At 50.0% G+C, this 13,420-nt stretch overlaps 1 protein-coding gene across 1 annotated transcript in view; it reads right to left on the reverse strand.

The window, feature by feature from the left end:
* RASAL1 (RAS protein activator like 1) overlaps positions 1–11,103 on the reverse strand; it is a 54,701-nt gene extending 43,598 nt beyond the window's left edge. The window contains exons 1-2 of the mRNA XM_056859053.1: positions 11,039–11,103; positions 1,816–1,872 (exon numbers count right to left, since the gene is read on the reverse strand). Of these exons, the coding sequence (XP_056715031.1) occupies positions 1,816–1,872; positions 11,039–11,103 (122 nt within the window). The remainder of the gene's footprint in view (positions 1–1,815; positions 1,873–11,038) is intronic.
* Positions 11,104–13,420: the final 2,317 nt, after the last annotated feature.

Consider the following 13,420-nt stretch of genomic DNA (forward strand, 5'->3'; position numbering starts at 1 on the left):
AGGGGGGGAAGACCTGTCTTTTTTCATTATTGGGATTAAAAGCTGCCCTGTGTGGTCCTTTTTGTCACAGGGGACAAAGAGTTAACACCGCCTTCCCAACATCACGGCTCCACTATCCCCTGCAGATATTGTGTGTGTGTGTGTGCAAAGTGCCGTCAAGTTACAGCTGACTTATGGTGACCACATAGCCAGTGTGGTGTAGTGGTTAAGAGTGGTGGTTTGGAGAGGTGGACACTGATCTGGAGAACTGGGTTTGATTCCCCACTCCTCCACATGAGCGGCGGAGGCTAATCTGGTGAACTGGATTTGTTTCCCCACTCCTACACAAGTAGCCAGCTGGGTGACCTTGGGCTAGTCACAGTTTTATTAAGAGCTCTCTCAGCCCCACCTACCTCACAGGGTGTCTGTTGTGGGGAGGGGAAGGCAAGGTGATTGTAAACCGGTTTGAGTCTCCCTTGAGCGGTAGAGAAAGTCGGCATATAAAAAAAACCCAATAAAAAATAGGATTTTCAAGGCAAGAGACGATCGGAGGTGGTTTGCCATTGCCTGCCTCCACGTGGGCTGAGAGAGTTCTGAGAGAACTGTGACTGGCCCAAGGTCACCCAGCGGGCTTCAAGTGGAGCAGAAGGGAATCGAACCTGGTTCTTCAGATTAGAGTCCGCTGCTCTTAACCACGACACCATGCTGGCTCTTCCTGTAGATATTAGCAACCTCTTTTCACCTGTACCTCTTCTCTGTGTTGGCTGCCACAAAAGGGGCAATGCACCTCCCAACCAGCTCCTACTGCCTTGGGGCTGCCTAAATCAATATGTGAAAGAACTGGTTGTTCACAATCCCCGGGGAAGCGAGTCTATTTTTTAGCTCAAGAGGTTCATCAGTGTACGTCACTGACAAATACTGGACTTGAAATCCCAGCAGCAAGAGCCATTCACTAGGCAACGTGAATGGTGTAGATAAGATCCTGACTCTCCAACAGTGCAAGCCTTGGCATGTCTACTCAAAAGTAAGTGCCACTATGTTCAGCAGGGCTCTCTCCCTGAGCAGAGTGCATAGCATTGCAGCTTCAAGTAAGTATAAGGACAGTCTTTACATTTAAAAAATATAATAAGGGCATGCATAGGCTGAACGTTGGGTCAGATAGAATTGACTACCCTAAATTACTGCAAGCTTCAATACGGGGTGGGGGGGGGGGGAATGGGCAACCTAAACTAGGCCTCAGTGGGGTTATTAAAATAATAATAAAAGGCTTTGGAAATAAATTAGTCTTGAAGAGGGGGGCTGAAGAACAAAGAGAGGATTGAGGAATTAGTTTTAGATGCAAGGAGCAACGAAGCAGAAAAAGTGGCGACAGGAGATGGAAGAGGGGAGAGAAACCAAGAGCTTGCGCGAAATGAAAGGAGGAGAGAGAAGGAAGCAGGCATGGATTTATTTGTCTGTTTGTAATATTTATACCCTACTGTTCTGACAACCATCTCCCAAAGTGACTTACATCAATAAAGAGACACATTATCCCACATTGCTATGATCATGTATAAATCCTAACAAGGTAGAGGCACAGTAGGGTTGCCAGACCCCTCTTTGCTATCGGCAGGATATTTTTGGGGCGGAGCCTGAAGAGGGTGGGGTTTGGGAGGTGAGGGACTTAAATGCCATAGAGTCCAATTGCCAAAGCGGCCATTTTCTCCAGGTGAGCTGATCTCTATTGGCTGGAGATCAGTTGTAATAGTAGGAGATCTTCTGCTATTACCTGGAGGTTGGCAACCCTAATGCACAGAGGGAAAATTCCAGACCCAGGAGCAGCAGCATTTTACATACCTGGCCACCACCTCATTGTCCACCTTGATGATGCAGTAAGGGTCACTGGTGCCAGACCTGGGGGAGCCAAGGAAACGGGTGAGATTTCATTGTTGACTTAGGCATTAAAAAAATTAAATTAAACTAAAAGAAAATCCCATTTCGTGCACTTCCTAAATGGCTCAATTTAAAAAAAAATTTTTTTAAGACATTTATAAGCTTGCCATTCTTCCAGATAACTGTGACCCCAGGCAAGTCACAGAAGTAAAACTAGCATGATGCAAATAACCTCTTCCCCAATAAAATCAAGAAACTGAAAGATAATCTTCATAAGAGGCCTCCGCTCCTGAATCAAATAATAATCAACCGAAGACCTGAAGTCGTCGGAGGGTGACGGTGAGTGAAACAGCCATGCATAAAAGACCTACGAGCCAAACTACACGTTACACACGGTCACACGTTTCTTTTTCTTGGGGGTTTAACGGAAAGCAGCCTCAGAGGCTGCAACTTGGAGCGGAAGAACGGCTGGAGGAAGGAGGTCCTTAATCTATTTCCTGCCATTTGTCCACTCAGCGTTCCCAAACGGCTTTCTCACCCGTGAGGGGGAAAATAAAGGGAGGGAAAGGAACTCTTCCCCTTGCTCTCCCATTCTCAATTGCAGACTTTCAAGACTCCTTTTCATTTTTTTTTTTAATTTCTTGAGGAAATGAAAGACAGAACTCCACATCATGTCTAGTCGGACCCTGAGTTTGATTTCATCCCAAGTGGAAGCAAAGGGCCAAAGCCATAAATGGGAGAGCACAGCCCCACTTCCCTTCTGTTCCCTGCCTCATGCGTGGCTGAGTTCTCACCAGCTGGCATCCCTGTGAAACATGTTATTATGTCCAACCCACCTCCATTATTTATAGATTAATATCAGCCTGGATAGTAACTCAATAACTAATAACAGTAACTTGAGCCGGTGACTCAGCCTACTGAACTCTTAGCGGGACGGGCATGGAATGTCCTCCCTCACGGGGGGACCACATCACCATTCGAAACCAGAGCCGGGGGGAAATTGGGGCTTCACGAAGAATCATTGGGAGGGTGAGAGAAACAACTACGAGAGCGTCTTCTCTAGCCCTGAATCTGAGAAGCAAAACACAGAAATTGGGGATTTTTACCTCCCTCACCTTGTATTATTAGCAACAGAAGTGTGGAACTGGCGTCAGAAGAAGAAAAAGAAGAGTTGGTTTTTATATGCCGACTTTCTCTACCACTTAAGGGAGAATCAAACCGGCTTACAATAACCTTCCCTTCCCCTCCCCACAACAGACACCCTGTGAGGGAGGTGGGGCTGAGAGAGTGTGACTGGCCCAAGGTCACCCAGCTGGCTTCGGGTGTAGGAGCGGGGAAACCAATCCAGTTCGCCAGATTAACCTCCGCCGCTCACGTGGAGGAGTGGGGAATCAAACCCGGTTCTCCGGATCAGTGTCCACCACGCCAAACCACCGCTCTTAACCACCACCCCACGCTGGCTTGTCCCACACATCCCCCATCCTAAATTTGCACACTCACACACAATTTCAGAATAGGGGTTCTACAGGTAAAAGGATCCTTGGAAATTCAGACTGGGGGAAGAGTTTTTGTTTGGAACCCAACTCATTTTTCAGACAGGGCAATTTGGGCTTCAGACAGGCCGGAGCCCTTAAATGCTTTTGACACCCAGGACTGGCCCGGTAGGGATTTAGGACTGGGGGATGCCTGCTGTGAGCTGTGCATCCCTAGATCCTAACATCCTCCTCTACGAACCTGAAGTGACTTAAGGATCCCTCTCTGTTTGCCTTCTCTTCTTCTTTAGGTAAAGGTAAAGTTCCCCTGTGCAAGCACCGGGTCATTCCTGACCCATGGGGTGACGTCACATCCTCACGTTTCCAAAGCAGACTTTGTTTGCGGGGTGGTTTGCCAGTGCCTTCCCCAGTCATCTTCCCTTTACTCCCAGCAAGCTGGGTACTCATTTCACCGACCTCGGAAGGATGGAAGGCTGAGTCAACCTTGAGCCGGCTACCTGAAACCGACTTCTGTCGGGATCGAACTCAGGTTGTGAGCAGAGCTTTTGACTGCAGTACTGCAGCTTAACACTCTGCGCCACGGGGCTCCTTCTCTTCCTCTTTACCTGTTGCTTAACCGCAGTTCTGAGGTTCGTTCAGGACCATGAGCATGTTGAGCACTTGTCAGACTGGGTTTTCGTGTGTGTGAGAAAGTATTTGTGTCTGTATACCCGGGGAGTTCCCCAAGGATGCAAAACCCCTTATCTCTAAGTTCCCTACTAACTGGCATGGGGCCGGCAAGAGTAATAATACCATGTAGCCAAGTGCGTTTGACAGAATTCTGTAGGGCCTTCTGTTAATTTTGGTGTCACAATTTAATGGCCGGTCCTCCTTACCAGCAAGACCTCCCCCCTCCGCCCCAACCTCCTGCAATCTTGTTAGCCAGCCTCTGAAACTAGCAGCGTGAAGAGCCGTCACCACATCCATGGAAACAGTAAAATGCCACAAGCCAGACTCAGCTCGGAAACAGAAATATCCATCCTTCGGCTTTCCACTGAAGCTGACCCAGGAAAAAGCCTCGATGTGCTAAAGATAAACTGAGAGTCCATTTTGCTCTCGGACCATCCAAGATCTGGGTTCAAATTCTGCCCGGGAACACAAAAATAAGCTTCACTTAATGTTAACAACATCAACCAGACAGATATTTCTGGAAAACTCACAGGTAAAGTACAAAAGCATTGGCTATTCTGTTTTTTTAATTTGTCCCTGGCATTGTGGCCATACAACATACAATTAGAACTCCAGACATGTTATTAAAAAAGGTAAAGGTCCCCTGTGCAAGCACCAGGTCATTCCTGACCCATGGGGTAATGTCACATCCTGACGTTTCCTAGGCAGACTTTGTTTATGGCAGGGGTGGGGAACGTCAGGCCCGGGGGCCATTTAAGGCCCGCAAAATCATTTGGTCTGGACCTTTGTGGGTCCTGGCAGATCTCTAGCTCAGAAGGATCTAAGACTGGTGATCAGCACCCTCCTGCAGACAGGAATAGTCTCTATTCAAGGCAGATGTGAGTTTGTTTTGCTGAGAAAAGGAATCTTTCCCCCTCCACTGGCAGAAGAGTCATTAGCTGTGGAGCTGCTAGGACCGCCCAAGAAACGGTGTTAACCTTTCCCACCCGGGCCATGGAGAAACGTATTGGTCGGCTAATTTTTAAGTTGATAATTTTGTATGGTCCGCAAATGATGTTATAAATATCCAAATGGCCCTTGGCGGAAAAAATGTCCCCCACCCCTGGTTTACAGGGTGGTTTGCCAGTGCCTTCCCCAGTCATCTTCCCTTTACCCCCAACAAGCCAGGTACTCATTTTACAGACCTCAGAAGGATGGAAGGCTGAGTCAACCTTGAGCCGGCTACCTGAACCCAACTTCCGTCAGGATCGAACTTAGGTCGTGAGCAGAGCTTGGACGGCAGTACTGCAGCTTACCACTCTGCGACACGGGGCCCCCTTTTATTTGTTATTTGGAGTAGATGTTATTTGGCTGCCTTAAAAAAAAACCTGCTGGGAAATAGAGAAGGGATATGGATCAAGGCCATGGGGCCATTTTGGTGATTGGAAATGCCCTCTGCTCAGTTCCAGTAAGGAAAAAAGACAGGCACAATATGAGTGCCCATCTTATTTCCTGTACTGCGGCTAAAAGCACCTGTGGGGAGGGCGATTTCCAATTGGGGAAATGGCATGGGAAAACAATCCATTTCATATTCAGTACCATGACACCAGTTAATATCTGCTTCCCCAACTTTTTTGGGCCAAACAACATATCTGGATTTCTAATCACAGAACTGCAGCATCACATGGAATTTTGCATACAACCTCATTCATTCCAGTATTGTTAATCTGCTATGATACATTACATGGTGATTGTAGGAACTGTTGATTTACTTTAGCTCCGCTGACAGGTAAAGGTTGCTGAAGCAAATTCAAGAAAATCCCGCTCCATCCAAATATACTTCATGTGAAAAAAGCCCACAGGACACATATTATTTGCATATTAAGTATTATTATCCTCTGATCCATAAAACATCTTAGGCTCCCATATGGGGCTTGAGTTAGCCTAGTCGAGTTGAAAACATTGTGGTCTGAATTACAGACAAAAACACGCTTACATCTGTGCCTTTTAACAAGTAGTTTCGTGGCTGCACTTTCCAAAACAGCTTGCCATGTGGTGTGGGGGATCTGCTGTCGGGAAAAAATAGTTGCAAAACCTCGGGCTTCACTGTTCTTTGGCCACAATTATGTATGAAACAGGAGCCTTGGTACACTTTAAAGACTTAAAGTTGGCCTTAAGGGGCCCTTTGGCAGGGACTCTCTTGTGCATCCAATGAAGCCAGCTCTGACTCATGAACACTGGAATAAAACATTGGAATAAAATGTGTTCCATCTTTAAGGTGCCACTGGACTTCGGTAAGGATAACACAGCTACCCCATATGATATTATAATGTTAAAAAGGTAAAGATAAAGGTCCCCTGTGCAAGCACCAGGTCATTCCTGACCCATGGGGGGGCATCACATCCCAACGTTTACTAGGCAGACTATGTTTATGGGGTGGTTTGCCAGTGACTTCCCCAGTCATCTCCCCTTTACCCCCAGCAAGCTGGGTACTCGTTTTACCGACCTCGGAAGGATGGAAGGCATTGTACCAAAACATGCAGTTAGACTCGGGCACACATGAAGCTGCCTTCTACTGAATCAGACCCTTGGTCCATCAAAGTCAGTATTGTCTACTCAGATTGGCAGCGGCTCTCCGGGGTCTCAGGCAGAGGTCTTTCACGTCACCTACTTGCCTATTCCCTTTAACTGGAGATGCTGGGGATTGAACCTGGGACCTTAAGCATGCCAAGCAGATGCTCTACCACTGAGCCACGGCCCCTCCAGGCATGTCTACTCAGAAGTAAGGTCCACCGAGTTCTGTGGGACTTATTTCCAAGGAAGTGTCCATACAGCCGCAATCTTAGTGGCTCTGAAATTACAGATGTGTCATTAAAAACAGCTGCAAAACGCACAGGGCAATATGGAGAAGACTGATCCATGGAGGACAAGTCTATCAAGGGCCATGGTGATTAAAGGGAACCTTCATATGCAGAGGCAGTCAACTTCTGATTACCAGTGCCAGGAGACAACATCAGGTTAAGGCCTCTATGCCCCGCTGATGGCCTTCCAGGACGAGTGAGTGGTTAGTGATGCAAGATGCCAACCAGATGGATTATTTGTCCAATCTAGCAGAGTGCCTCTCATCTTCTCACCAGCCCCAGCCCCACAATTGGAAATTGCTCCCCCTCACCTCCTGCTTAAGCAGCTCTAAGAGGAGCAAAAAAACAGATACCCACACATCCTTTGCTCCAGGTACGTGGGTGGCTGGGGGGTGCATTTCTGATATGGAAAATGATACGTGGAGGAGGAAAGAGTTAAACATCCCCTTCCCTAGAGCCACAGCCCTATCTACACTGGGGTCCCCCACAGCTGGTTTTTGTTTTACACATCTGGGAATCCAAATCTGAACTCCCCCCCCCCCCACATCATGTGTCATTTGGCCATAAGTGGCCGTTCAGGCAGGGACTCGTCTTTCAATTTTGTGTGCAGTGCATAATTTATTTTAACTGCTATAAATTTTATTAATAGCAACAACCGTCTCTTGGAAGCCACGAAACTCTCTGGGATTAGGCCACAGTGCTCTTATTTTTATATATTCATTACATTTGTATCCTGTCCTTCCTCAAAGAAACATTGGTGGGCACACGCAAAGTTTTTACTGTTCCGATCCTCACAACAGCTCTGTGAGGCAGGCCAGAGAGAGAGAGAGTCAGTCAGTACAGGTCACCTGGTGAGGCATCGGGGCTTAGAGCATGGCTCTTATTCTAGGTTTCCCCAGCCCAGAGAGAATAACACTCTTTGCCTATCTTAGTCAAGCGAAGATGCTGCCTTTCCAGCATAAGAATGTAAGAAGAGCCTGGTAGGATCAGCCCATGGGGCCTTGTAGACTAGCAGCCTGTTGCCAACAATCTCCAGCCTAATTCTATCAACGACGTTTTTATCACATGCTTTATCCAAGGAGCTCAGGAAGGCATGCACGGTTTCCCCCTCCTCCATTTTAACTTCACAACAACCCTAAAAAGGTAGTTTAGGCTGAGGAATGGTGAGTGGCTAGACGTCACTCAGAGAACCTCGTGGCCAGGTGGGTATAGAGCGGAACCCAGGTCTCTCCAGATCCAGTTTGACACCCTTACTTCAATTGTAGATGATACAGCTGCCTTGCTGAACGGAAACATGTCTGAGTCCAGTTAGGGCCCGGGTGGAGAGAGACACATATATGCTGTTAGTTTCACAGGGGACCAGAAATATCAATGTATTTATTTATTTACATTGTTTATTGTCTGCCTTTGCTCACAGGGACTCAACGAGAATTACACAAAGTGAGTCAGTATAATCAACAAAATGGGACATTCAATAACCAGTACGTTAGGATTTTAGAAGTCTGGAATCACCAGAAAGAACTGAAACATGGCCTAAGTATTAACATGACATATTAAGCAGTAGTGATTAAGCAGAGGGGGGTTTGCCATTGCCTTCCTCTTCAGAGTCTTCCTTAGAGGTCTCTCTTCCATGTACCGATCTGGCCCGACCACCTCTGCAGAAAAGCCCTCTCGAATAATTCAGCTTTGCATAGTTTTACGGAAAGCCAGGACAGCGGGAGCTTTCCTGACCTCAGGCAAGCCATTCCACAAGGCGAGAGCACCAACGAGAAAGTACATGGAGGGGCAGTTGTTGATGTTGCCCATTTGTAGGTGGGTACCCACAGAAACTCCTTGAGGTATGAGAAAGAAATAACTGCTTTTGCTGTGTTGGCTCTCTTCTTATAAGGTCTTCTGGAAAGCAGGGCATGATGGTTTTTCCCAATTTTATTTTTGTTGCCCTCAGTATCTGGTATTCAGGAATATACTGCCTCGGCGCATGGAGGTTCCACTGACTTAGCCAGCAGCAGCTAAAGGCTGTCGGTCGTTTTCACCTCCATAAATCTGCTTGTTTTTCAAGGCAACGAAGGCAGCAGCCGTGGCAGCAAAAGATTCCGCAAGTTAAAACCTTTGAAAATATGCATTGTGTGGAAAAGTGCTTCCTGGATTCACCACCCATCAACTTCAACAGGTGCCCCTGAGTTCTTCTACACAACACAACACAAGCCTTTATCGGCATATATAACCCCCTGAGTTCTAGTTATTACAGAAGGAAGAAAAAAAGCTCTCTCTCTCTCTCTGTTTTCTCCACCCCATACTTAGTTTTAGAAATCTATATATAGAGTTCCCTCCTATAGTCACCCTCTTTTTCAAACGAAAAAGCCCCCTTGCCCTTCAAGCTCTCTTACATGGAAGGTACTCCAATGCCTAGATAAAATTCCAGGTAAACAGAGTGTGTGTGTGGGGGGGGGGTGTCCTGGGGTAACAGGGGGTGAAGCCAAGTCAAAGCCACTGTGCGGGAGCAGGGCGGGGGTCCGAAAACTCTTCCAGGAGACCCACAAAGTCCTTATCACAAGGAAGACCACTATCAAAACCGCTGGGTTGTCATTCCTGTGATAGGGAGTGACCCTAGGACCGAGCTCCGGTTCACCCCTTCTCTAAATGTGAAATCCCCAGGGAGAATCCACTGAAGTCAATGGGTTTAGAAAGGTGTAAGTCTGTTTAGGATTGTGGTGTCACTCTGGCCAGCCCCCTACCACCGAAGGGAGTGGATCCACTCTCCCCTGAGTTAGAATCACAGAGTTGGAAGGGACCACCAGGGCCATCTAGTCCAACCCCCTGCACAATGCAGGAAATTCACAACTACAACCACCCACACACCCCCAAGTGACCCCTACTCCGTGCCCAGAAGATGGCCATGATGCCCTCCCTCTCATGAACTGCCTAAGGTCGGAGAATCAGCATTGACTGACAGATGGCCATCTAGCCTCTGCTTCAAAACCTCCAGGGAAGGAGAGCCCACCACCTCCCGAGGAAGCCGGTTCCATTGAATCATAGAATCATAGAGTTGGAAGGGACCACCAGGGCCATCTAGTCCAACCCCCTGCACAATGCAGGAAATTCACAACTACCCACACCCACACACCCCCAGTGACCCCTACTCCGTACCCAGAAGATGGCCATGATGCTCTCCCTCTCATGAACTGCCTAAGGTCAGAGAATCAGCATTGACTGGCAGTTGGCCATCTAGCCTCTGCTTCAAAACCTCCAGGGAAGGAGAGCCCACCACCTCCCGAGGAAGCCGGTTCCACTGAATCAGAGTTGGAAGGGACCACCAGGGTCATCTAATCCAACCCCCAGCACAATGCAGGAAACTCACAACTACCTCCCTCCTCCCACCCACAGCGACCCCCTCACTCCACGCCCAGAAGATGCCCAAGATGCCCTCCTTCTCATGATCTGCTCGAGGTCATCTAGTCCAACCCCCAGCACAATGCAGGAAACTCACAACTCCCTCCCTCCCCCCACCCACAGTGACCCCCTCACTCCACGCCCAGAAGATGCCCAAGATGCCCTCCTTCTCACGACCTATTTGAGGTCATCTAGTCCAACCCCCAGCACAATGCAGGAAACTCACAACTCCCTCCCTCCCCCCACCCACAGTGACCCCCTCACTCCACGCCCAGAAGATGACCTCCTTCTCATGATCTGCTTGAGGTCATCTAGTCCAACCCCCAGCACAATGCAGGAAACTCACAACTACCTCCCTCCCCCCACCCACAGTGACCCCCTCACTCCACGCCCAGAAGATGCCCAAGATGCCCTCCTTCTCACGACCTGCTTGAGGTCATCTAGTCCAACCCCCAGCACAATGCAGGAAACTCACAACTCCCTCCCTCCCCCCACCCACAGCCACCCCCTCACTCCACGCCCAGAAGACGCCCAAGATGCCCTCCTTCTCACGACCTGCTTGAGGTCATCGAACCAGCCTTGCTGACAGATGGCCATCTAGCCTCTGCTTCAAAGGCAAGGAGAGCCCACCACCTCCCGAGGAAGCCCGGGCCACCGGGGAACCGCTCTCCCCGTGAGGACATGGGCTCAGGGATGATGGGATGCGGCCCGGAGAGGAAAAGAGGAGGGTGGGGAGAAAGGGCCGGCTTCCCAAAGCGGGGGGGGATGGAGCTTGGCGACCCCCGGGGCACTCACACGTCCTTGGCGGGCAGCTCCTTCGCCTCCACCACGCGGAAGTGCAGCGAGGTGTTGGTGGCCATGCCGGGGCCCAGGGCGGCCAGCTGGCTGCGCTCCGCGGGGTTCATGCGACGGCCGGCCCCGACGGACGGCCGGACGGCCAGCCCAGCCGCCGCCGCCGCCTCCCACTTCCTCGGCAGCCGCGGCTCCCAGCTGGCTGGGCGGCTTCTGGGCAGCGCGCGCCGGGCAAGCCTCCAGCGCGGCAGGCACGCAGGCGAACCGGTCCGCCCGGCCGGCGATCTGCGCCCGATCCACCCTCCAGCTCGGCCGGCTCCGCTCTGCTCGCGGCGTCGGGGGCGGCCGCAGGTGGCCCGGGCGGAGGAGCGGGCTTGGGCCGCCTCCTAGCGGCCGCCAGGGGAACCTCCCCGGCTCCGGCCGCGCTGCGGGAGGGGCTGGTCACTCTCCGGCCACGCCTGGCTTCCCAGCAGGTGGCCTCTTTTTCCTCGACGGTGCCCAGGATCCTTGGAGGTGGGGAGGCCATGGTCCTTAAACCGGAATGGAACCGATGTACTGGGGTGTTGGTTCTTTTGGGTCATCCGGGCTGTGTGACCGTGGCCTTGGTATTTTCTTTCCTGACGTTTCGCCGGCAGCTGTGGCCGGCATCTTCGGAGGGGTCACGCTGAAGGACAGGGTCTCTCCGTGTCAAGTGTGTAGGAAGAGTAATAGAGGAAAGAAGATGCCAAGACCACGGCCACGCAGGCCGGATAACCCAAAAGAACCAATGAACTCTGACCGTGAAAGCCTTCAGCAATGTTGTGGTGTGCTTTTAAACAAGGTTTGCAAAAGGCCAAGGCTGCGTGTAGGCGTGCGCCCTGGGGTTGCCAACCTCCAGGTACTGAGCTGAGATAAGGATAGTAGGAGGCTCTCAAATAACTGCAAAAACCTGTGTTGACAAAAGAGTAAGTGAACGTGCACACACGTATCAAAGGAAACTTAGCTAAGAAGTAGTGGACACAATGACACAAATCAACGAACTGCTATGTACAAAATCGAGTATAAAAGGACTCTCATGCAGTTCATATGTCTCAAATATGGTCAAGAAGACTCAATAACAGTTCGTGTATCTCTTAAGTTCCCACAAGAGACGGGAGAAGAAACTGACGCCGGGAGGAGTTGGAACGCCGTCCGGATGCTTTGCGTTTTCACCGCCACCAGGGCGGCTTCTTCAGCTCCCCGTTTGCAAGGAGTCAAGGCTCCTTAGATATAAGAAAAATATTATAAATAAGCTGGTGACTTCTTACGCCCGACTGGCTGCTCCGCTCAAAAAAGCGTGTATGTGTGTGCCCTGGGGTTGCCAACCTCCAGGTACTAGCTGGAGATCTCCTGCTGTTACGACTGATCTCCAGCTGATAGAGATCAGTTCCCTTGGAGAAAATGGCCACTTTGGCCATTGGATTCTAAGACACTGAAGTGCCTCCCCTCCCCAAACCCCTCCCTCCTCAGGCTCCACCCCTGGTGGCGAAGAGGGACCTGGCAACCCTAGTGTGCCCTCAAGTCAAAGAGGACTTATGGAGGGTTTTCAAGTCAAGAGACTTGCAGAGGTGGTTTGCCATTGCCTGTCTCTGTGTGGGCTGAGAGAGTTCTGAGAGAACTGTGACGAGTGCAAGGTCATTCATCAGTCTTCATGTGGGTTCAATCCTGGATCTCCAGATTAGAGTCCATTACTCTTAACCACTACACCACACTGGCTCTCAAAAGGCCAAGTACCCGTTATTTATTTATTTCCTCCTCAGTGGGGACCCAAAAGAGCTCGCAACACCATTCTTTCTTACTCTCTTTTTATCATCACAACCACTCTGTGAGGTAGGCTCAGGTGAGAATGAGTGACAGGCCCAAGGTCTCCCAGTGAGCTTCTGTAGCGGAGTGGGGGATTTGAACTGGGGTTTCCCAGATCCTAGCCCTGCACTCTAGGCACTACACTTATGATCGCCAACCTCCAGTTGGGACCTGGAGATCGCCCAGAATTACAACTGATCTCCAGACTTCAGAGATCAGTTCCCTGGAGATAATGACTGCTTTCAAGAGTGGGCTCTATGGCATTATACCCCAGTGAGGTTCCTCCCTTCCCCTACCCCCATTGTCTCCACCACCAAATCTCCAGAAATTTCCCAGTCGGGAGTTGCCAACCCTAACAACACCACACGGGCTCCATTGAACATGAAGCTGCCTGGTGTCTCAGCATCAGTTTTGTCTATTCTGACTGGCAGTGGCTATTCAGGGTCTTTGACATCACCTTCTCCTGATCCTTCTAACTGGAGATGCTGGGGATTGAACCAGGGGACCTTCTGCATGCAATACAAATCCTCTGCCAGTGGGGAGGGATGCTAGCTGCAGGGCCGT

Source organism: Euleptes europaea, chromosome 13, assembly GCF_029931775.1.
Source record: "Euleptes europaea isolate rEulEur1 chromosome 13, rEulEur1.hap1, whole genome shotgun sequence".
NCBI lineage: Eukaryota > Metazoa > Chordata > Lepidosauria > Squamata > Sphaerodactylidae > Euleptes > Euleptes europaea.